We start from the raw sequence: 25000 nt of genomic DNA, 5'->3' as shown, positions 1-25000 counted from the left end.
TGTTTGTGCGTGTGTGCGTGTGTGCGTGCGTGCGCGCGTGCGTGTGCGTGCGCCGTCCGTAGCTAATCTCCAGCACCGTTAACCTGCTCATTCATTCATACAGCATTCACATTGTAGTTTTACTATTATTGGAAAAAACTCTTCTATAGAGCAGCATAAGTGTTTAAATAAAATACAGTTCGGTTTATGTACGTACTGGTATTTAATATTACTAAATCGCAGAATGTTATGTTTAATTATAAATGGTAAAAAATCACTATCTATCAAAATGTTATTTGTGTTGATTTTTAAAATCCTTTTTTCACAAAAACATTGGTAATCGGTGGTCTATGACTCTCCAAAATCGGGAATAATATTGGAACCAAAATCAGACATTGGTTGGGCTAAATATGACTCATACCGAACAATTGCTTTGATACAGGCTGCTAATTGCTTCCTTCCATCCATCTGTCTGTCTGTCTGTCTGTCTGTCCGTCCGTCCATCATTGATTCACAGAAGGCCATCTGTTTGGCTGATAATAGCAAGAGTTTGTCATCGCACTGTAGTAATCTGGATGTTATCACAAGCTGCCCTGCATTGTTTAGTTTCACTCATGGAATGTCTCTCTCTGACTGGAGTTGTGATATTTAAAAAAGGAGAGTTTCTTTATTGATTGTTAGCTCGCTTGTTTAATTGGAAGATTGATTAAAGGAGGAGTTCACCCAAAAAAGAAAACCCCACAAAGCCGATTGAATTCATTATTATTATTTGTTTATGTCGCATTCCTAAGCCAATAATTTGAGTCTGTCTCTTGACAATGTCTCTGGACAATGTCTCAATGTCGTCTGGAGACTTGCCGGTCATCAAAATATTGGCGAATACGACAAAAACAAAAAAAATCTGTATTAATTCAAGGCTTCATGGGATGTGCAATCGATAGAAAATAAAGTCATTATTTTGGGTGAACTACTCCCTTATACAGCCTGATTAATTAATAATCAGCTCTTCTTAACCACATTGGTGTCCCTATTTTGGGCATGCCATTTCTCATTATGGGCAAAGATATTCAATTTGCGTTTTGAAAGCATTTTTAATAAATAAAATAGAAATCGACGAAGACTCCCAAAATTGTGGAAATAGCAAATCTACAAGCTCACAATGTGGTGATGCAATGGATTGTGTGCCAAAGTAACATGAGTCTCCCGGGCTGCTCTTTATTAAACAGAAAATGCACCAATTTTATCAGAAGAGAGAACCAACACAGGATACAGATTAAACAAGGGAAACTGGAAGTGATGACACAAAGAGTTAGCATTTTTCTTTTTAAACAAACACTATTAACATTTAAGCTGATAAATGGTACTCTCCCTCTCCTGATTGGCTGAAAATGTGCAACCCACCTGAAACTGTATTTTCTGTTTATTAAAGAGCTGTAGAGACAGGAAGACACTCTATAGCAGTGACTACATTCAGAATATAATGTTTTAACCTTTTACAAAAAACAATATCACTAAAAGGTGTTTGCACACTGGAGCATAACACCGGCCGAATATCGGAGTGAATTTGGGAAGAAGTAAAAGAAAATGTCAATCACGTTTGCACACTGCGTGCACTTTTTTTCGGACCGGGTTAGATTTTTCCCGATTTCCGCAGGTGTCTAGTGGGGTGTTGGTGACAGGCTGACAGCTAGTGATAGCCTACTACTTTTGGATCCGCAAAACGCAGTGAAGAAAGACACCTTTAAGGTGGTTGCACACTGGACACGTTTTCCGGAAAACCGAAAAACGCGCTCAGTGTGCAGGGACCTTTACCCTGCCTTTAAGTGGTTAAATCATGGAGGGTGGGGCGGGTATCGTCTTGAGTTATGCTGATGGATTTCTACTGAAGAGCAAAGTTTACAGCCAATTTATTTTGCTTTAGAGCCTTTGGTTGTGGATCATGTCATATCCTGTCTGATTAAATTTAATTGAATTTCTATGAAACCTGAGAATGAGTGAGGAGGTGGAGGCCCACAGAATAAGAATGAGTATTCTTCCCAGTAGTGTCGTACTCACAAAGACGGCTCCCTTCTGCTATAAGAACAAGTCCCAGACGAACAGCGCTGGTTTTGGTGTCACTTTGGTTGCCCAAGGACAAGTGCTGCATGCATCTCGTGCGACAGCTGTGATTTATCTGCAGGTTGTTGGTGGGTCAGACTCAGTGAACTGAGATAGACTCAGAACAACAGAATCCATCTTGGTGTCATTACGTGTCACGTGGAGGACCATGGGTTGAACATGACAGAGTCACCCTCCAGGCCATGAAGCCACTGTGATTCCCACCCAGTGGTGGAAAGTTAACAAAGTACATTTACTCAAGTAGGCCTACTGTACAATTTGTACTTTACTTGATTATGTCCATTTCATTTATTTTAATTTTTATATTTCAACATGTTGTACGCAGGTGTAGATTGGCTATTTTCAAAAGACTTTGACACACTTTGAAAACTTAGGAAAACAATGTGTGAAATGGACCATTCTGCGTGAGTTTTTTGTACTTGGATGCCAATACCTTTGTACTTTACTCAAGTACTTTTACTTATAGTAGTGCATTTCTACATTGTGGTATCGCTACTTAAAAGTATTTCTTCACTGTACTGATTCCACCGTACAGTGAACAAACCACTTGATCAGTTTCCCCTCTCAGTTACACAGTTTCTCAGAAAGGTGTAACCTTTCTGAGAAACTGAATTGTTTGACAATACACCACAAAGGGACTTCATAAAAAGAAACATAACAAGACATGCTATAGGATGGCTAAAACAGGAAGTACCAAGCTTTTGTCCTATTCATGTTGCAATTCCAGGGTTTGAATTGTTGGGCAATGGGCATGCAGTGGCACCCTCATTGAATATTCTTCTTGTGTTTCTTTCACAAATGTTTTGGAAACTATTTAATGAAAAAACTGATCTTTTCAAACTAAGTTGCTCAACTAAGCTAACTTCCAAACGTGTAATATTGTGTGCACCTAGCCTATGCATTGTAATAATTATACATTTTAATTCCCATGGGGAAATTCAGTCTTCACTCTTATTGTTTTACACATGACATGTAGGCCTGAAACACAGACATGCACACACAAGACCCTATAGACGCCTTAACAGACGACGTCACACTGATAAGAAACAGCATGCGCGCGCATAAAGGCAGCAGAAGAACACCACCTCTCATAAGATGCAATGGAAAAGTTCTAACTGCACTCACGTGTAAAAAATGCCCCATCAAACTTTCAGATGCTGTTTTTCTCCCAGTGTGGAGGAAGAATGATTAGGATTTTTATTGTGATCTCTTGCCCCTTGAAATATATAATCCTTGGTTTCTGTTGTGTTTGAACAATAATAGCAATTCAAAACAGTTGTCCTCAAAACCACACATCCAGTCGCTGTCATAAGAACGGGAGGTGCACTCATGATAACGGCAGCAGAGCCTATTTGTGCATGGATGCACACGCACCTGCAGTCCATCAAGTATAATTTATGCTTCGTCCCGCGATGGTGTCGTGCACGCAGACCTCTACGCTCACAGTCGCATCTGCGATGCGATGTGAGCTTGTATATCAGCTGTTCTCTGTGCGCAATACTGTTGGGCTTTGAAGTATAAATGTCTCCTAGGGTGTACCTCACTAGCCAACTCACAAGAGGAGGTTGAATGGACTGAAACCAGCGCTCCCCAAAACAACAGGTTTGGAGATCTGTTGGGAATTGATTACATGAAACAGTCACCCGTGCGCCCAGTCCCAATGTTTGTAAACAAATAATTGGTCTATTGACATGCAAACACGGACAGATCGTGTAGGCATGGGCTGCATAGTGGCGCCCAGAAGCAGTTTTAGGTGTTGGTGCTCTGCTCAAGGGCAGCTCGGCAGTGCCCAAGAGGTGAACTAGCACCTCTCCTGCTACTCTGAACTATGGACTGAGCTGCCGTCGCCCCCAACACAGACACAAACTAGAAAAGGGCTCTCTTCTGAGCGCATATCTCTGCCAGGATGGGTTACCAAGTCAGGGCTATGTCAGTCTTGGATTGCAGCCGTCACATGGGAGCTGCGGGGCAAATGGCATTATGTCAACATACGGTGCATTTTTTTGCATATGTGTTCACTATGGGCAGAAGTAAATGTGGTTTTGGAAGTGCATACATGTTTTTTGGCCTACTGGGAGTGCATGAATGGTTTTTCACTTATCGGCCCAGTGGTTTCTGAGATTAGCTACACACACACACACACACACACACACACACACACACACACACACACACACACACACACACACACACACACACACACACACACACACACACACAGGAGTGAAAACATAATCTCTGCGTCCCATCCTTTTGGCCTGGTGCAGATGACTAGACTGTGAGGCGTCTACTCGCTCTATTTTCAGACGAGCTTGCCAGATTCCTGGGATGTTGCTGGGTAATGATTCCATAGAACATGCAGACTTCATACCGGCCAATGAGACGTCTTCAGACAGATGAGTAAGCGATCTGGATTCCAGTGTGTCCGCTGGGAGAAGGGGTGGGACAGCGGACAGACGCTCAGCTGTGTCTGGATGGGAGGGACGGTTGGATGGAGTGGGATGTGGTTCTGGCAGACTGGATCAACAGTGACACAGCTCTGTGCTTTGAGGAGGACATCTGAGAAGGTGTCCTCAGCAGGGGGGAGAAGGTTAAATATGAGAACGGATGCATGACAGACAGCTGCAGGAGGTCTGTGAGGTGATTCAAATAGCCGGACCCCGCCGCGGCTAGCGCCAGAGATAACCCTGAGACCTTGCACTTCTACATGTCCTGGGGGGCTTCTTATATTACATTTGTTCTCATTTGTTTATTTATTTATTCATTATTTTGCTGTTATTTCATTTTATTTCTTCAGTTAGGCCTATATAAACTAAAGCACTTTGTAACCGTGTTGTGATACGTGCTTTATAAATTGAGTTATTAGTAGTATTAGCCTAGTAGTTCCATCATGTGGCACCACAGTATCATGTCTAAGATCTCTCCTACAGCTTGTATTTGCTCATTTGTGCTGCATGGATGCCTAAAACCCAATATTCCCCAAATTGTGACGTTGTGTGGTGTTCTTGATGGTGAGCAGCAGCAGTCAAGGTCAGCAGTCCATCATGACTTTTAGCAAGTGTGGGACTGTTTCTTTTGCGCACACAGTGCCATCTAGTGGTTTACATGGAATTGTATAATCACCCAACTGTAGAAGGGGGGCATTAACTGGTCGTCATACTTTCGAACCACTCATGTTCAGATTCAGAAGCTGTGGCTTGTTGCTTGTAATCACAAACCCACTACAACAGAACACCTCAGCACTATTCTTACCATTTGCTTCAAATCACACCAACGAGGGAAAAGACAAAAAACAGCATTTTAGAGCGGCAGCTTTGTCTGTCTGTCTGTCTGTCTGTCTGTCTGTCTGTCTGTCTGTCTGTCTGTCTGTCTGTCTGTCTGTCTGTCTGTCTGTCTGTCTGTCTGTCTCCGATCCTTATATCTAGCCTTGGCAGTGATGTCTCGACAAGCAGATTGTTGCTATTATCGACCCATCCATTTTTAGCATCATTAAAATAAGCTAGACACTCAATGTGTTGATGAATATTTCATGCAAATACATAGTGGAAGTAAACACTGATTATATGAGCTGTTTCTCTGGACTCAATATGCTTTTTTCCCCCTGCTCTTTTTCCAGACTGGACAAGACATTCGCCAGGGCCAGGAGCAGATGGTGAGTTATCGTTTGTCTTTGATCCTGGTCATTTGAGGTCAGGAGATGCATTTGTGAGCGAGCTGTTGAAAACGTTGTATTTTTTTTTTGTGCCAAGGTTTTTCTCCTGCAGAAGAATGTGTGCAGTGTGTTTGCAGTGTGTTCTAAGTGAGATGAATGAGCCACTGAGAGCCAGAATGGATGTAGCCCCCCCTCCTTCCCTTCCCGTTGCCACAGTAACTAATGGTGGGCATCTCTGCAGTGTTGGCAAGGTTAGGTTGGCGCTGGTGTGTGTGTGTGTGTGTGTGTGTGTGTGTGTGTGTGTGTGTGTGTGTGTGTGTGTGTGTGTGTGTGTGTGTGTGTGTGTGTGTGTGTGTGTGTGTGTGTGTGTGTGTGTGTGTGTGTGTGTGTGTGTGTGTGTGTGTGTGTGTCCTATTATTCAGAGCTGAGCGAACAGTACTGCTAGCAATTGTGGAGCCTGACCGATATATCGATTTGAACCGGCCATTATTTGACTCTTTTCCCGATTTGTAACCTTTTAAAACCTTAGAAACATTTTTGGCCCAGGTACCCCTCGGAGAGGAGAACATTTTTCAAGTATCCCCTCATCCTTGCAACACCGATAAGCATACTGTATACTTGCAACAACATGTGTACATTTATATGCCATTGGAACTATTTCAAAACCTTTCGAGTCATTAAAAGAAACCACTTCTACAATAGGATTCATGTGCCAATAGCCATTATATTCAAATTGAGTGCAAAACCTGACGGCACACTTTTCAATTAGATAACACGGTTGAGAGCAGTGGCACTAGAGGTGTAGCCTGGCTAATGAGCCAGACATGAATCAGCAGTTGGCTAAAATAATTGGCACGACAGTGTCTGGCTTATTAGCCAGGCTACTAGAGTTGGACACACAGTGTGTCACTCCACCAGGAGGAGACACTGTGTCACTGCACTACTAGGACACCCACCGGGGGCCACATGCGACCTTCACTTAATGTGGCCCTCAGGTTAATATCGGAATACTGATATATTATTGATTTCAGCTGTTACAATTCAAGCTGTTACAATTCAAACATGCAAACATGTTTGCATGTTTGAATTGTAACAGCCTGCGTTAATTACTTCAGTCTAAATTAGTTAATTGTCTCCACCAGGCCGAAGGCATGGGGAGAGAGTATGTTTTGCACTCTGTCCGTGTGTGTGTGTGTGTGTGTGTGTGTGTGTGTGTGTGAGTCTGTCTGTCCGTCCGTGTGTGTGTGTGTGTGTGTGTGTGTGTGTGTGTGTGTGTGTGTGTGTGTGTGTGTGTGTGTGTGTGTGTGTCCGTCCGTCCGTCCGTCTGTGTACAGCTAATCTCCGGCACCGTTAACGATGCCAAATTTTGCACAAGTTGTACTGACCTGGATACCAACGATGAACCTCTGCCCCAAATTTTCCATTATAGTTGGTTAACATTGGTTTTCAAAGTTTGCAGGATTTGCCTGTTTTGAAAAAAAGCCTCAAATCATGAACGCAGCGTGCAATTTACGTGAAATCTTTCACAGACTTTCATACTAGGCTGAGGAATATATCCCACCCTTTTCACATTGGCCTGTCATTGCGCCACCAACAGGTGAATTTTTGCAAAACACATTTTTGGAACAAAATGCCTCAAGTCATCCAATTACCATCCAAGGCGTAAGAAGAAATGGTACCCTTTTCACATTGGCCTATTATAGCGCCACCAGGAGGCCACAAACTGACCTGCCCTGGTGGAGACCTGTGCCCCGAGGGGCACTTTTTCTAGTTATTGTCTCTTTTTTATGTCCAATGTATTTGTACTTAGTTCATAAAGTTAACATAACTACCGTATCATTAAAGCCATTTGAAAGGCATTTGAAATTAAATAAAAACGTAACATTTTTGGATTCCAATTCAAAAATAGCAAAAAAATAATATCGGGATTTCAATTCAAATATAGCAAAAATAGCTGATCCACAAGCCACATTGTGACGTGTTTTGAGCTTGTAGATCAGCTATTTTTGCTATATCCTGTATTTTTGCTACAACAGCAATATAAATATGCAATGAGGCCCTGAGTGTGGAACTATAGTGGCCCTCTCCATTGTCAAAGTTACCCATCCCTGCACTAAAGCACACCCACTGTGTCACTGCACTAGAGGACACCCACTGTGTCTCTGCACTAGAGGACACACACTGTGTCACTGCACTAGAGGACACCCACTGTGTCACTGCACTAGAGGACACCCACTGTGTCACTGCACTAGAGGACACCCACTGTGTCACTGCACTAGAGGACACTGTGTCACTGCACTAGAGGACACCCACTGTGTCAATGCACTAGAGAACACTGTGTCACTGCACTAGAGGACACCCACTGTGTCACTGCACTAGAGAACACTGTGTCACTGCACTAGAGGACACCCACTGTGTCACTGCACTAGAGAACACTGTGTCACTGCACTAGAGGACCCCCACTGTGTCACTGCACTAGAGGACGGACACCCACTGTGTCACTGCACTAGAGGACACTGTCACTGCACTAGAGGACACTGTTTGTCACTGCACTAGAGGACACTGTGTCACTGCACTAGAGGACACTGTGTGTCACTGCACTAGAGGACAGTGTGTCACTGCACTAGAGGACAGTGTGTCACTGCACTAGAGGACACTGTGTCACTGGCACTGCACTAGAGGACACTGTGTCACTGCACTAGAAGACACTGTGTCACTGCACTAGAGGACACTGTCACTGCACTAGAGGACACTGTGTCACTGCACTAGAGGACACTGTCACTGCACTAGAGGACACTGTGTCACTGCACTAGAGGACACTGTGTCACTGGCACTGCACTAGAGGACACTGTGTCACTGCACTAGAAGACACTGTGTCACTGCACTAGAGGACACTGTCACTGCACTAGAGGACACTGTGTCACTGCACTAGAGGACACTGTCACTGCACTAGAGGACACTGTGTCACTGCACTAGAGGACACTGTGTCACTGCACTAGAAGACACTGTGTCACTGCACTAGAGGACACTGTCACTGCACTAGAGGACACTGTGTCACTGCACTAGAGGACACTGTCACTGCACTAGAGGACACTGTGTTACTGCAGTGACTGCACTAGAGGACACTGTGTCACTGCAGTGACTGCACTAGAGGACACTGTGTCACTGCACTAGAGGACACAGTGTGTCACTGCACTAGAGGACACACACTGTGTCACTGCAGTCTCATCATTCCTGCCGGGTCCACCTGGAATACAGATCCACAGTAGCAGAGGCCTAGGCTGCTGGAGCAGGCCCACATTACTCAGCAGTAACTGGGCTCACGTGCAGAGAGAGCTGTCTGTCTGTCTTTCTGTCTGTCTGGACCACTGCTGCAACCGACTGACAGAGAGCGACTCGGTGCTACGCAGAGGGAGAGGAGAGGGAGACGGGACACCGGAGGAGAGGAACGAGTCCGGCAACGCTAATAAGCCGTAACAGGACGGAGTTGTGAAGAGATTTAGGGATGTGAAGAGATGAGAGGAACAGAAAAGAGTGTGTGGAACATTATGTGATCGGGAGCCGTCTAGTGATGCCACATCGTCACGCTACAACAAGTCAATGAGACAACGGTAATTTCCTGTTTATAGGCGGTCAGTCCTGCTCTGAGCGTGAGTGATAATCCAATGCACAAAGCCTGTGCATCCTCGTTAAGATACTTCCTGTTTTCATATACGTGGATCAGAACGTGAACCAGAAAACCTGTGGCGCTGTAGGATGTTGGCATCTGTCACATCTGTCACTGTCATTGATACATTGAGCAGTTTAACAGAAACGGCATGCTTTATAGAAGAAGATCCTGTAGAGAATTGAACTGAAAGAGGAAAGTGTTTCCGGTAATTTCTGTTCTCGACGTCTGAAGGACCTTTCCGAAATGGGAAGAAACACGGAAACGCCGATCACGGAAATTGAGATGAAGTTGTCCTGCCAGCATGCTGCAGAGTAAGAGCCAATCTGTCAGGAAAGTAGAAGAGCAGGGCTGCAGAGTGAAAGCACAAACCAACACGATGCCTTGCTCACCTTTCCGAATTGGCAGGTCAAAGAAATTCTGGTGAGTTTACTTTTTTTAACCACTTGAACCCTATATACTTCATTGACCAACCGGGATCCCCCAGGGGTGTATACTTGGTTCCTTCCTTTTGTCCCCCTCTATGCCAATTCTCTTCACCAAAAATGTAAATCTAGGCCTATTTCCGTCCAAGTCTAGGACGCAAGGGTTCATGTGGTTCACCTGTGTAAATACCATTTATGACTGTACAGTGGTGGAAAAATACATATTTTACTTATGTAAAAGTATCAATACTGCAATGTAGAAACACTGTTAAAAGTAAAAGTATGGCAATGAAAATGTACTTGAGTAAAGGTACAAGTATTTGAATGAAAATATACTTGGTACTCTGCTTTCACAACACAAGTTATCATATCATCTATGTCTAAAATGTATAAAAAATCTTTTGAAACTAGCAGTGACATCACGTGACATCATCAGGAATGGAGATCCCTTAAACTCTCAGGCAGACTTGATGCCCGGCCACAAAGCGGCCTGGCCAATCAGCAGCAGCTAGAAGCTAGAAGCTGCTGCTAGAAGCTGCTAGAAGCTGCTGCTGATTGGCCAGGCCGTTTTGTGGCCGGGCATCAAGTCTGCCTGAGAGTTCCCAGATGGGAGCAGGAGGGGGGAACCCAGTGTACTCTCTGCTGCCCCATCTGGCGGAATCAGGTTACATTTATATAGCTCCTTCATCCAAGGTGCTTTACATAGATTGTTCATCACATTCACCCTTCACACACACATTCATACACCGATGGCGGCGGAAACCATGCAAGCCACCAACCAGCACATCAGGAGCAATTTGGGGTTCAGTGTCTTGCTCAAGGACACCCGGGTTCGAACTGGCAACCTTGCGGTTGCCATCCGGCCACTCTACCCCTGAGCCACCACCGCCCTCACTGATCATCAATTTTATATGGGAATGCCCATATATGGAGATGTCATAAATATTGGCCAGCATCTCTACGTCTGACCTCAAACCCTTAGATCTCCATATATGGAGCTGACCTGTTCTGACATTCCATATGTTGATTCTTTCCCATCCATCCTTCCTCTTCGATGTCTCCATTTTGACTGATACCTGTCTTTGCCTGCCCCAAAGAATTAGTGTAGCACCCGGCAGCCGATGAAAACTAGAGTTCTCAACAGGCCCGAAAATTAAGGCCCGGATACCTGGGCCCTCATCAAACCCTGTACACTCAAGACACTGCCCCCGCTGCCACCCTTAGATCTCCATATATGGAGCTCACCTGTTCTGACGTTCCATTTGTTGATCTGACCTCATCAAACCCTGTACACTCAAGACACGCTCCATATATAGCCAGTACAGAATTCATTCCATATGTTGATCTGACCCCCCATGCCAAAGCGCCAGCGCTCGCCCAGCAGTCTGCTGTCACCCAGGCGGATGCGTGCACGCCCTCAGGCGTCTTACTGGTAATAATCAAATCAAAAACTAAAATCTAGTAACTAGAGTTTTCAAATAATTGTAGTGGGCAATATATGTCTCTGAGATGTAGTGCAGTAGAAGTCAAATGATAAAAAACAATGGAAATACTCCAGTAAAGTAAAAGTACCTCAACATTGTACTTAAATACAGTACTTGAGTACTTAGTTACTTTCCACCACTGCACGCTGTTAAAGCAAACCTTTAAGTGTAAAAGCCTATTATGATTACGTGACGGGCTATTGTGAATCATATTGTGTATAACTAACTGGATGGATAAGAGCACAAAGGAGACAAAAATGTAGGCTAATCTGAAGAGTACCATTCCTACTTTCAGGGAGTGTGCAATCAAAGGCACTTATGTTTATCTTCATTATTTTGTAATTTCACTGTTGCCCTTTTGAGGCCTTGTATTCTCATTACAACATGCCATTATCTGGGGCATAGATCTCATTAATGAATTGCACTTCATTGTTTCAATGGCTGACATTTATCTTCTCTGTGACCAGAGCTGTGTTTCCTTGCTTTCCTCTTAGTGATGTAATCCGCGGTTCCGTTACTGTAATATTATCCCTCTGGTCCCAGATTGAATCAGTAGTGCCCGACTGATGCCACTTTCTGTGTCCGATGCCGATACCGGTTTGGACAGTCCTAGAACGTTGTTAACTGATGTTTTAGATTGCTTTTTTTATTTATTTTTATTTTTTAAAGAACTTAGATTTAGGTTTCGGTTTGAGAACATCTAACTTATAAGTGAACAAATAAATAGAAAAATGACCAACCACACCCACACATGTTTTTGATAGATAAAACATGTAAATGAAGAATTGTGTCATGATGCTACTCATTGTGAGCATTTATATCTGTTATTTTAGAATATTGTAAGGTTTAAAGGTTAAAAATTGATACCGATAAAAAAAAAAGTCAAATAAGGCTCTTTTAATCATCTCTAAGAATAGAACCCTATAAATGTATTCCTGCTGTGGAACAGGGAGGATAGAATAGAACCCTATAAGAATAGAACCCTATAAATGTATTCCTGCTGTGGAACAGGGAGGCTTACCTCATTTTCTTTTTTTATTCATGCAGAGTCATGGAGTGTTCGCCAGGGTTTTTTAATGTAATCAGCATGTCTGGAATGCAGCACAAGTATTATTCCATTACCAGAGAGCTGCTGGTAGAACCGTACAGACTGTAGATTCATTTCATCCATGTACAGTACATGCAGCGGGGGGTACTAGTACTGCCAGAAAAAAAGATTCAATTCTCTTTTCAGGTCTGAGCTTTTATAATCGTTCCCATCGCAACACTTCTGCTACTTGTTATTCACAACTTCTGTTGGCTGTGAATATAGCGCAGATGTTTTTTCTTCTTCGCCTGGCCGCTGTGAGTCTTGCGCCTCCCTGTCTCCACTCTCTCCTCAGGAGGCCTGTAATTGGTTCTAATCCTTGTCTTACTAAGCTTTACTGATGGTGGGGGGGAGTTCAGGGCGGATGCATGATGCTGAGGTGTTGTATAAGAGATGCGCACACACACACACACACACACACACACACACACACACACACACACACACACACACACACACACACACACACACACACACACACACACACAGCATGCACTCAGGGTTGGGTGATGGGAGATTAGTGTTGCATACTGTCGTTGTGTAACTAACTTCCTGTCCATTTATTAGAAGAACCAGTCCAGTGGTCCAGTCAGATTTCAGTTAATTTTTATTATCTCTTTTGAAACCTTATTTATTTACACACACACACACACACACACACACACACACACACACACACACACACACACACACACACACACACACACACACACACACACACACACTCAGTTTGGTGCGTGCAACCTCATTGGTGCTTGTTTAATTGTGGTGTTGCTGTTAAATCATACTCCATTTCTGACAATTTGGTTACAATTAAATTAAAAAGTTAAAGTTAAAATTACATTTTTCTAAAGCACTTTGTAACATTCTTAAATAGAGATATGATAGAGCTGTAATCAATACAGACAATAACAGATTAAAGTGTAGCAGGCTCGAGGCATGATGTGTTGTAATCATGCCGTCTATATCAGTAAGTGTATTTCATGTTTGTCCCATGTCTGCACAGTCCATGTGTCTGTCCCATATCTGTCCCATCCATGTCTGCACAGTCCATGTGTCTGTCCCATATCTGTCCCATCCATGTCTGCACAGTTGAAAACACGTTTTCAAACACTCCTCACGTATGTCAAATAATTGTCAGGTGTCATTCAGAATCATGCTCCTTTATTTTCCACTCACAGGATTTGTGCACGGTGGCCTATGCTCGCGGAACTGTGTTGCAAACCGTCGGGCCCAATCAGCCGAGACTGTCTCTTCAGGTCTCCCCCTCTGTCTGTCCAAATGTCGCACCAAAGTCAAAGTGACAAGCCTGTCCCCTGGTTCTGTCTGACTCAACAGTCCAAATATGAACGTGTGAACAACATTAACATCCGCCCGGTGCTGGCATGGAATGTCAACATCAAAGAGACTCAGATGAAAGCAGGTGGCTTAAGGTTGAGACAGGTGCCAGGACATCTTCTCAGGACATTTCAGTTTGACACTTAATATTGCAATGATATTGCACTAGTGAATTTGGAGATGAGTCTCTGCTCCTGTGATACTATGTAATGATCTGTGCAAGCACGAAATGCAGATCATTGCATTCACATAAGACTTGAAAGCTCCTAGGGCAGAACCTAAACATACACATTATATTAAAAGACAATCAGGCCTGGAATTTCACCATTGTAGGGGCAAGGCCACTTGACCTTTTGTTTTTTGAGGGAACAAAGGCCAATTGCCAGGGCAGGAAGGCCATGGCCATCAAATAAAACAAGATTTTAGTCCATTGAAAGAATATACTTTTAATTTAATAATTACTGACTATCTGCAATGAAATTAGTAGGTAATTACAAACTGTTTTACAATCTTAGTGCAGCCCTGTACCAATCAAAGTCACTGGATTGGTTTAAAGATGGGGACTCAACAAAAGGCACTGGTGGCATTAAGGCCACTGTGGCCTCAGTGCATGTTGCGGCAGCGGTGGCTCAGGGGTAGAGTGGCTGGATGGTAACCGCAAGGTTGGCAGTTCGAACCCGGGCTCCCCCAGAGTTAGTGTCGAAGTGTCCTTGAGCAAGACACTGAAGTGACAGAACCCCTACTCCTGATGTGCTGGTTGGTGCCTTGCATGTTTTCCGCCACCATCGGTGTATGAATGTGTGTGTGAATGGGTGAATGTAATGCACAATCTATGTAAAGTGCCTTGGATAAAGGCGCTATATAAATGCACCATTTACCATTTACTATTTATTTATTTATTGAGGGCCACAAGGCCAAACTGCAACGACGGCCATGGACTTCGTGGCCTCCCTGAAATTCCTGCCCTGCATACAATACTGTACAATACAATATAAGACACACAGTATGAACCTGCATTGATTGACATGCTGGTATAGTGAAGAACTATGAATGTGTGTGTGCTGTGAATCTGTGAATGTAATGCACAATCTATGTAAAGCGCAGTGGATTAAGGCATAAGGCGCTACTGTATATAAATGTGGGACTGCCCATAATTCAGACCCCCCCGTCAAATCACCCGTGGCTTCCTGTGAGGTTAGAGTTAGGTTAGGGTTTGGGATAGTGTTAGTAATGGTCTGACTAATGGGAGGTCGGACCAATAAATAAATGCCCCATTTACCATTTACATGTTGAATGATAATAATAATAATAATAATCTTTATTGTCCCGAAGGATATTCATCTTCACAGTCTGTTCAATCAAACACCCACATCAAAAACAACACATAGCACACAACACCAAGACAATACATAAACATGAGGTCCCCACTGTGTACAGAACCATCCTATCGGCGGGGCAGTTTGTTTAGTGCCGCGATGGCTGTGGGAACAAAACTCCTCCTACTAAACCGGACCTTTTTCCATGGCAAGGTTCTGTATCTTTGTCCAGATGGCATGAGGTTAAAAAGGGGTCATTAGGTTAAAGGGAATGACAGCGGCCATTGCTGTGTCACTCCTCTAGTCTATAGGATGTTGAATGACAGATGCCATGCTGTGTCACTCATCTAGAGGATGTTGAGTGACAGACGGGTGGTAATGCGGAGAGCAGTGTGGTAAACCATCTGTGAGCACATGCTGAGGCCATCCGGTTCTGTCCCCGTCATGACTTCCTGTTGGGCTGGCAGATTAAGACCTCTGCCATGGGATTACAGATGTAATCCATTTTCCTGCCCCTACTGTATGCCACAACAAGAGCTCAGCTCTTGTGTTTAATGTCGTTGCATGTTGATTGACAGGCGGGATGGGAGCTTGGCTGAAACGAGGCAGGAGTACAGTAGGTGGATTGACTGGAGCGTTCGCGAGTTACGGTTGCCATCAAAACATCCTAAAATCATTCCTGTTATGTGGTTTAGGACAGTGATTCTCAATCTTTGTTGAGGGGCGAATGTATGGCTTTTGAAGATTATTATGTCATATGGCAGCCCAGGCTATGGGATTTTTAATGTTTGTTTAGAGCACTTGTGAGTTGTGACATAAATCATTTGCCAGCCAAGTCTATAGACTTTAAAGGACCTATAACATAAAATTCAACTTTTTCAATTTCTTTTGTGTTTTTGGGGCTCCCATATGTGTTTTCTATCCCCACAAATAACCACTTTTGAACAATCAGGCTTTCATATCATATGGGTGTTTTAATGGAAATTGCTCTCAGGAACAGCTCAACTGATTCTGGCCTCATTGTGATGTCATCAATGTCACCCTACTTTGTATAATTCCTCCTCTTCTTCAGTCTTCAGTTCCAAATTTGCATTTCCACTTTGTCCACCATTGTTGATTTTCCAAGCTGGCATGGAATGGAAACAAGCCTGGTTTTATCTAGCATCAGTATTATAATGAATCAAATATTAAATAATCTGCATATCAGCACCCCCACCACCTCAGGACATTGTGGTACTGCAGCTAAAACTGCTTTCAAAGTCCAGAAATAAATGACAAGGCCTGGTTATATCAGAGTGGTGATTGAGGCTCAAACCATTAGAAATAACTTTGAGGGACATAGACAATATGATATTAAATATTAAAAGCAGTTTTAAAATGCATGTTATTTGCGCTTTAATGTTTGTTTAGGGCATTTATGATCTAAATCATTTGCCAGCCAAGTCTATAGACGTTAATGTTTGTTTAGGGCATTTATGACATAAATCATTTGCCAGCCAAGTCTATAGACGTTAATGTTTGTTTAGGGCATTTATGACATAAATCATTTGCCAGCCAAGTCTATAGAGGTTAATGTTTGTTTAGGGCATTTATGACATAAATCATTTGCCAGCCAAGTCTATAGACTTTAATGTTTGTTTAGGGCATTTATGAAATAAATCATTTGCCAGCCAAGTCTATAGACTTTAATGTTTGTTTAGGGCATTTATGACATAAATCATTTGCCAGCCAAGTCTATAGACTTTAATGTTTGTTTAGGGCATTTATGACATAAATCATTTGCCAGCCAAGTCTATAGACTTTATTGTTTGTTTAGGGCACTAAATGATGACATAAGACATCATTTGGCTGACATAAATACAACTCATTTCCTTTCATACAAGAAAGAAGTCAGGATGGATAAACTGTACAGAAACCGTACAACTGTAACCAATGTGGAAAACAAAAGCAAAAAAGGCACCCCTCACTTCACACAAATGTGAATGTCAACGGGATCAAATGTGTTAACAACCAAATGGACCCTTTCGGGTTTGTAACTATCAACAATGCACCTGGGGACTCCCCTGGAACTCCCCCCAGGGACCCCGGGCGGTCCCTGGACCCCACGTTGAGAACCAGAGGTTCAGAGATGCACATCTGCATGACTGGTGGTGATTTCCCCCGAGGCTCGGGATTCTTCCGAAATCTGGGACAGCTGCGGTGTGTTGCCAACTTGCCCGAGGTGTGAATTGCGTGCCGCCGGTAGAGAGGGGGCGTGGCGGGGGGGGGGGGGACCTTTATTCAATAACAGCTGCTCTACCTGTCCGTTTCAATGCATGCTGAAGGAACAGGCCAGCTGTCGCTGGTGGAACAGAGTCCATCATGATTCTCTTCACGCAGCTTAGACTATACAGACCACTTCATTATTTATCATGTTTGGTATGATGTTGTAGTTTATATCATTTTTGCTCTGAAGTAAATGTTTGCTCTAAAGCTTAAATATATGTTTTTACCATGGATACCGTGAGATCGGCAAAATATGGATGTCGGGTTGAAACTAAGTGGTTAAAGAGGATACATTTTTGTGTTGCCGTGATTTCTGTGTCTATGGAGTTAACATGTAGTTAGAATATTGAAATATGTCTTCCCTGTGTATTTTTGGTTTCTCAAAAGTCCCAATGGAGGCCCAGGTCGACAAGGCCCAATCAAAATGACAGTGATATAGTGACATCACAATGGGACGTAAAATCTGATCACCGTTTTCCTCGGTTACAAGCAGGATTTTCAAACCTCCATAAGTCGGATTCCAGGAGAGCTGTCCATGGTGGATCTTCTGCCATCCAAAATTCGGATGTAATTTGTGACTTTGTACCGCGTCGCTCCCGACATGTAAATGCTTGGCGACAGGTAAAGTCTGAGTGCTTGTGCCAATGATACTAAAGTGTGTGTGTGTTGAGTGTGTGTGTGTGGGGCGGGCAAACTCCTTCTCTTAAAGTGAACACGTATGATGGCACTGGGAACTATTATGCTAACAGCTCGCCGGCAGATAAATAATTAATGAACTGCTTGGTGTGGCCACATTAAAACATAATTGTAACACTTTCTGTACACTTTTTTGGAAAAAATATTTCTCCTATAGTATGATAATCATAGTACCTGATGATCATGTTTTTAGGGGGGGGGGGGGGTTAGTAAATGGAAAATATATTTTTCCAGAAGAGAACGCAAACTATAGCAATGATTACTATCAGAATAATAGAGAGCTATTTAACACTTATACCTCTTTTAACCACTTTCCTCTGGCCTCCATATTTGGGATTCTGTTGTGAGCTTGTACTGTAGATCTGCTCTTTTCCCACAGTGCGACTCAATCGTACGACAATGTTGAAGTGGTTAAAAGGCCTCCCAGAAATTCAGTTCAGTGTGGACTTTAGAAGCCTCTCGCATTAATGTGTTTCTGAATGCTGTCCAATATTGACTTTTGTATGAATGTTATCGTAGGTGGTTTCCCACTTCAAGGTCACAACGACCAGAGGTGGCAGAGTGTTCCTGTCCAAACCACGTGAAGTCGGCTGTGAAGTAGATTTCTCTAATGTGACCAGTGGTGGAAAGTAGGCTACTTTTACTGAAGTAATGTACCGTAAAGTACAAATTTGAGTTGCTTTTACTTTACTTGAGTATTTCCATGTTATGCTCTCTGCATTTTATTACAATTCTGCTTCTGCCCCTGAGATCTATTTAGATCTCAGAGGCAAATATTGTACTCTGTCCACTACAATATTGTCTTATTTACTAGCTTTAGTTACTATAGTAGTTTAGATTATTACTAAACATGCAATATGTATTATATATGATTTATATAATGTTAAGCTACCCATCAGCACATAAAGAAATTAAAATCAGCCCCACCTTTACCTGTAATGAGTATTCCTATAATTATGTGGTATTGTTTCTTCATCCACCACTGGATGAAGTGAGATCATGTTAAATTAAACCGAAACATACAAACAGACAATGTCATCATGCTGACGGAATATAGTAGGACAAAGACTCTCAAACTAATATTACGTACAATGAACAAACGCGGGCATGAGGGCATGTAGACTGAAACGTCACAGCACATTAAGTGTGCATGACATTATTTATCTTTAATAAACGGAGCCCAACAGTGTGCGAGCACGTTGTCGCTCAGCACAGGTCTGCACGACACACAATATGGATGAGCACGTCTTTCTATTATTTTCCATCAAACACAAATGTTGCCTTGGGTTTTGGTTTGAAAATGCAGCCAGATGGTAACCGAATGATCAGCATAGTGATAGTCTCTTCACTAGAGCCCGACCGGTTCTCAAATAGAAATGGGGGTAATCGGTGGTGTAAACCTCTCCAAAACACATTGTGAGCTTGTAGATCGGCTACTTTCAAATGGCCGAAATGTATATATGGCTGAAGTGGTTAATGTATGTTTTGTAATAATAATCAAAGCTCCAGACCTACAGGAACGGCCCAATTCCGGCGAGCCGCCCCGCCTCCAAAACGGTTGAGAAGTTACCGTGTGGGGGTCCCTCTACTGTACTGTCACTGTACTGTACTGGCACACCCGAAATCACCATATATACAGTTAATATGTGTGTTTGTGTGTGTGTTAGGTTGCACACAGGTGGTGAAAAACAACCATGCTGTTTTCGTGCTCAGACCCACCCACACACACAGCTCCGTAAGGGAGTGGTTGCACCACTCAAAAATATACCTCAAAAGTAGACTACAGTACTTGAGTAAATGTACTTGTATCAGGAATGGCTGCTGACCAAATGACTCAAGGTACTCATTGTTGTTCATCTGCTCTGCAATGTGATCGGAGAACACGGTGGGCAGTAGTTCAATGCCTCCTTGGATGACTTATCGTAAATTACATCAGTGTCTCCCTGTGCCCGCAAGTCTCTATCCTCCATGTTTAGGACCCATAACTGACTTAATCTAGCCCCTGTAGGTTAATCGAATGATCAAGAAGCAGTTTTGGTTGTATTCGTTTTAAAATGTTCTTAAAATCTACATGGACTGATTTCTTTATAATCGACTAAATCCATTAGTCTGATAAACCAACCACGTAACCATGTTTACACAATGGTGGTGTGCAAAAATAGAGAAAATGGCAGATGTACTAATATCGTATAGTATTTTTATTTTATTTTATTTTTTTATTGGTGCAACCACTCCTATAGACAGCTATGTGTGTCCCTGGGTCTGTCCCTGGGTCCCTGGGTCTGTCCGAGCATGAAAATAACGTTATAGCGTTTGTTCACCAAGTGTCACTGTTGCACAGCCTAACGCACAGACACAGACACACAGGCCAGGGAGGAGGGCTTGTACAGTACAGTACAGTACAGTACAGTACAGTACAGTACGGTACGGTACAGTACAGTACAGTACAGTACAGTACAGTACAGTACAGTACAGTACAGTACAGTACAGTACAGTACAGTACAGTACAGTACAGTACAGTACAGTACAGTACAGTACCACTCACTTCAGACGGGTCAGATTTTTTCGAAAATAAGTAATCATTCATTAATCGTAATCGAAGCAAAAGTTAAAGTAAATAATCATGATATTGATTTCAAGTCATATCGCCCAGCCCTAGCATCATGTCAACATGACATCATGACACTGGTAATGACTGGGTTGGCGGATGCAAAGAGTTCTGGGTGAAGCCATCATATTGGATTTTTAGGCCTCCTCCCTCTGACCCGATGATCAAATTTGAAGTTTCTCCAATCCATGTCAAAGTATAGCTTCATGTGAATACAGACGGAACACGCAGTACTGCTGGGAATCAATTGTTTCTCCTCATTTGCATTGTAAACAAATGAAGGTATTTGTTTGACTGCAGGGCTGTGCATGTTTCCATAAACATGAAAACAGCTTGAGGACTATCATGCCTCATACTGCAGCACAAATGCTCCGTTCATTAATGCAATTATCTTGTTGCCGGTCATATGCTTTATAGTCATTCCAAAACACCACATTTTCCCTCAAAATGTTACTATTTGATACACTTCAGGACAAAACCGGGTAATTGATAGTCATTTTTCATGTCTTCCCTTAACGCATAACGTTATGAAGAAGAAAGACACATTGTTGATTGACAATACTTGAATGTGTTGAAAATACGCCCAAGTGTTACTCTCATATCATATCAATTACGTGTTCAGACAAAGCATCAATTGCAGGGTGATGATATATTGATCCTTGTGGTGAAATCAATGAACATAATGTATGTCACCGCATGCATGTGGACATGTCTTATTCTTCATTAATGACGCGGTCGCTGAGGGTAATCGATGACCACCACAGAGGCTGGGAATTTGGAATGCCAATATGATCACGATTGGCTGTGTTCAGTAGAGAGATGGATGCCGGGCAGGGAGTAGAGGGTGATCCTTGTCCATACTAAACTATCAGAATCGTTGGCCATGCTGCCGATGTCTTTAACGTGTTGGTGATGGGCCTGGCTGTCTTACTGTAAGTCCTTAACTGTTGCTGGTCAGTTGGTGACGTATCGTAGCCACCCACAGGCAGATCACACAGATGAGTTCATTTGAACAGAACTGACTCCATGCATGATGCATCACATCCATGCTGGCTACAGTTTATGAATAATGCGATGCTTTATTTTGTTTAATGATTATATAGGAGACTAGTTTAGTGAACAAGTTTGGTTCACTTGGACATCTTGTTCCTCCCAGATGAAGGTTTCTGTGTCGCCCTCCAACTGGCTGCAGACGTGGGGTGGTTAGAGAGAGAACGGTGAGAGAGAGAGAGAGAGAGAGAGAGAGAGAGAGAGAGAGAGAGAGAGAGAGAGAGAGAGAGAGAGAGAGAGAGAAAAAAGGGGGAGAGGGAGATGTTGAGATGATGGCAGATAAAAAGAGCTTTTTTCAGTCGAGGGCTGAGATCAGTGAGTCAGGGGGACTGTGTGTTTCGGCTAGAGGTTGGGTGTTTAATGGTGTTGAGTCAGCTCAGGATGTGCTCCGTGCGTGGGACAGATTTAATACTGGGATCATTTTAGACTAGAGGGTTCTGGAGCAGAACATTTTAGAAAACAACTTTATGTTTGCAGTCGTGTGCATGCCTTTTCATCACCCCTTTTGTTTGTGCTACTGACACGTATGTGTTATCCAGTGTTTAGTTCACATCAGGCTTATACCGTATTTGCATAATTTATAAAATTGTACCAGTCAGCTGTTTATTTAATGTTACATATGGATGTGAACATCCATATGTAACATACGGTTTTACAGCTTGTGTGAGTGGGGGTGAGAGAGAGAGGTTTAAAGAGCATGAGAGAAACACCTCCTCCTCCTGTGTGCGCGTGAACATACAACCCTGTTTATTTTGTCGGCTGACAGTTTCAGTGCATAAGCATACAGTACGCACCTGAGGGGCCGAAACTTACACACGCCATGCATGCTACTGTCTCTCTGGTTCTGCATCACACGGAGTAATTGGTAGGGTGTGTATATGTCTGTAATTGTATTAATAATTTGTTTTAGGATGTCTTGATTGATTGTGATGTTCCTGTTCTATTGTGTACCTACTCTACTTCTGTGCCCTGTATCTGAAACCTTTACTGCTGGGCTGCCTCTCTGGCGCCTGAATTTCCCCTGCAGGGTCAATAAAGGTAGACATCTGTCACTTATCAAAGCTTTGACTACTGTAAAGAATGCCGCAGCACGCTTGGTCTTCAAGCAGACGACATTTCCTTCTCCGCTCCCTCCATTGGCTCCCAGTTACTGCCCCGGTGTGACCCGTCTTTATTCAGACCGCAGCAATCTTGCCAGCAAGGTGATACCTAGGTGACACTTCCCATATACAGCCCATTCATCCACACAGAAAAGTCCTCTCTAATTATATTAAACTAGAAAAAGTGCCCCTCGGGGCACAGGTCTCAACCAAGCCAGGTCAGGTTGTGGCCTCCTGCTGGCGCTATAATAGGCCAATGTGAAAAGGGTGCCATTTCTTCATACGCCTTTGATGGCAATTGGATGATTTGAGGCATTTTGTTCCAAAAATGTGTTTTTCAAAAATCAACCTGTTGGTGGCGCTATAACAGGCCAATGTGAAAAGGGTGGGATATATTCCTCAGCCTGGTAAGAAAATATGTGAAAGATTTCACGTAAATTGCACGCTGCGTTCATGATTTGAGGCTTTTGTTCAAAACGGGGCAATCTTGCAAACTTTGAAAGCCAATTATAGCCAATTAGGATGGAATATGAAATATCGGACAGATCCGACTTGAGCACATGACTATAGAGATACTGTGTAACGATTTGTGAGATTTTTGGACAGAATCTGGAGGAGTAATAATATCAACATGTTTTACAAAAGTCGGCCTCCTGGTGGCGCTATAAAAGGCAGATGCGGAAAATGCAGGTCAAAGGTTTGTCCTTGGCCTCTAGGGAGTGTGCATGCAACGTTTGACGCAGATCGGTGCAGTTTTAGGTAAAAAATGTGAAAAGCTGCCTCATGGTGGCGCTATAACAGGCCGTGTTGGAAAATGTTGGGCAGAGGTTCATCGTTGGCATCCAGGGAGTGTGTGTGGAAAGTTTGGCATCGACCGGGTTAACAGTGCCGGAGATTAGCTGGTAACGGACGGACGGAAGGACACACACACACACACACACACACACACACACACGGACGGAGTGCAAAACATACTCTCTCCCCATGCCTTCGGCCTGGTGGAGACAACAACATCAAAATCACCAACATTGCAGCTGTAGGGAAAGCTTGAATTATCCTCTTTCAATCTGTAAAGTGTTTGTTTCATAAAAATCCACCGTAGACATTTTATGAGCTACTTCCTGTCAAGAATTTTTTTTCTAAGTGCTGGAGTTTGGAAGTGCTCGTTGACTATCACTCAACGGCCCATGCGTACCACCTGTTTTGAATGTGCATATAATGCAGGAGGCAGCAGGAGGTTGCTTTACTGATAACGAGCGCTTCCATACTCTGATACCAATACTAATCATCTGCAAGGAATTTCTTGACAGGAAGTAGCTCATAAAATGTCTACGGTGAATTTTTATTAAACAAAAACTTTACAGATAATAATTCAAGCTTTCCCTACAGCTGCAATGTTGGTGATTTTGACGGTGTTTAATATAATTAGAGAGGACTTTTCTGTTTGGATGAATGGGCTCTCTATGGGAAGTGTCACCTAGGTATCACCTTGCTGGCAAGATGGCAGCCGTGTGAATATCATCAATAGGAAGCAACCAATATGGCTGCTATGGCACCCCCATATCTCCAAAGCCGGATCCTACCCCTCCCGCTCACTCAGATAAGCTTACACAGGGGCGTACGTCTGCTAAATGCTTATATTGTCTATAACACGAGGGGCCAAAAACGTGCACACCTGAGGGACCAAACGTAGTATACGCACGCACAACGTGAGGGGCCAAACGTACCGTTTGATCAGAGGAAACGTTATGTCTGTGACATTTACGCAGCTCTACTGGGAGCTGAGGGGGACAACATGTGTTCATGTGTTATTGACTGACGATCATTTCAGCAATTATAAACCGCTTCTGCTGTGAGGCCCAGACATAATCAACCTACTCAAGTCCTATACGTTACTCTGTGTGTGTGTGTGTGTGTGTGTGTGTGTGTGTGTGTGTGTGTGTGTGTGTGTGTGTGTGTGTGTGTGTGTGTGTGTGTGTGTGTGTGTGTGTGTGTGTGTGTGTGTGTGTGTGTGTGTGTGTGTGTGTGTGTGTGTGTGTGTGTGTGTGTGTGTGTGTGTGTGCACATCTGTAGACTTTGTCATGTGGTTGCCATGGCAACGGCCCCAGCCAGCTTACATGTCGTAGCAGTCGGGGAGAAAACTCGTATAGTTCATCCTCTTCATATATGTCTTCCGTAAATGAATGCCCTATGCTTCGTCACGCAAGTGTTTCAA

At 43.2% G+C, this 25000-nt stretch overlaps 1 protein-coding gene across 10 annotated transcripts in view; it reads left to right on the top strand.

Annotated features, from left to right (window-relative positions):
* The window catches only part of LOC306940906 (rap1 GTPase-activating protein 1-like), a 109033-nt gene that overhangs the window by 32812 nt on the left and 51221 nt on the right, over positions 1–25000 (top strand). For 7 of the 10 annotated variants that reach the window (XM_079526158.1, XM_079526162.1, XM_079526161.1 and 4 more), the window contains exon 1: positions 9422–9839. In XM_079526158.1, the coding sequence (XP_079382284.1) occupies positions 9721–9839 (119 nt within the window). In that variant the 5' untranslated portion in view covers positions 9422–9720. Of the gene's footprint in view, positions 1–5713; positions 5750–9421; positions 9840–25000 lie in introns of those variants that run through there. The other 3 variants (XM_079526163.1, XM_079526164.1, XM_079526166.1) reach the window with 2 other exon arrangements.

Source organism: Electrona antarctica (genome assembly GCF_951216825.1).
Source record: "Electrona antarctica genome assembly, chromosome: 2".
NCBI lineage: Eukaryota > Metazoa > Chordata > Actinopteri > Myctophiformes > Myctophidae > Electrona > Electrona antarctica.
The sequence above is the reverse complement of the archived record's forward strand: the minus strand, read 5'-3'. Positions and strand labels throughout refer to the sequence as shown.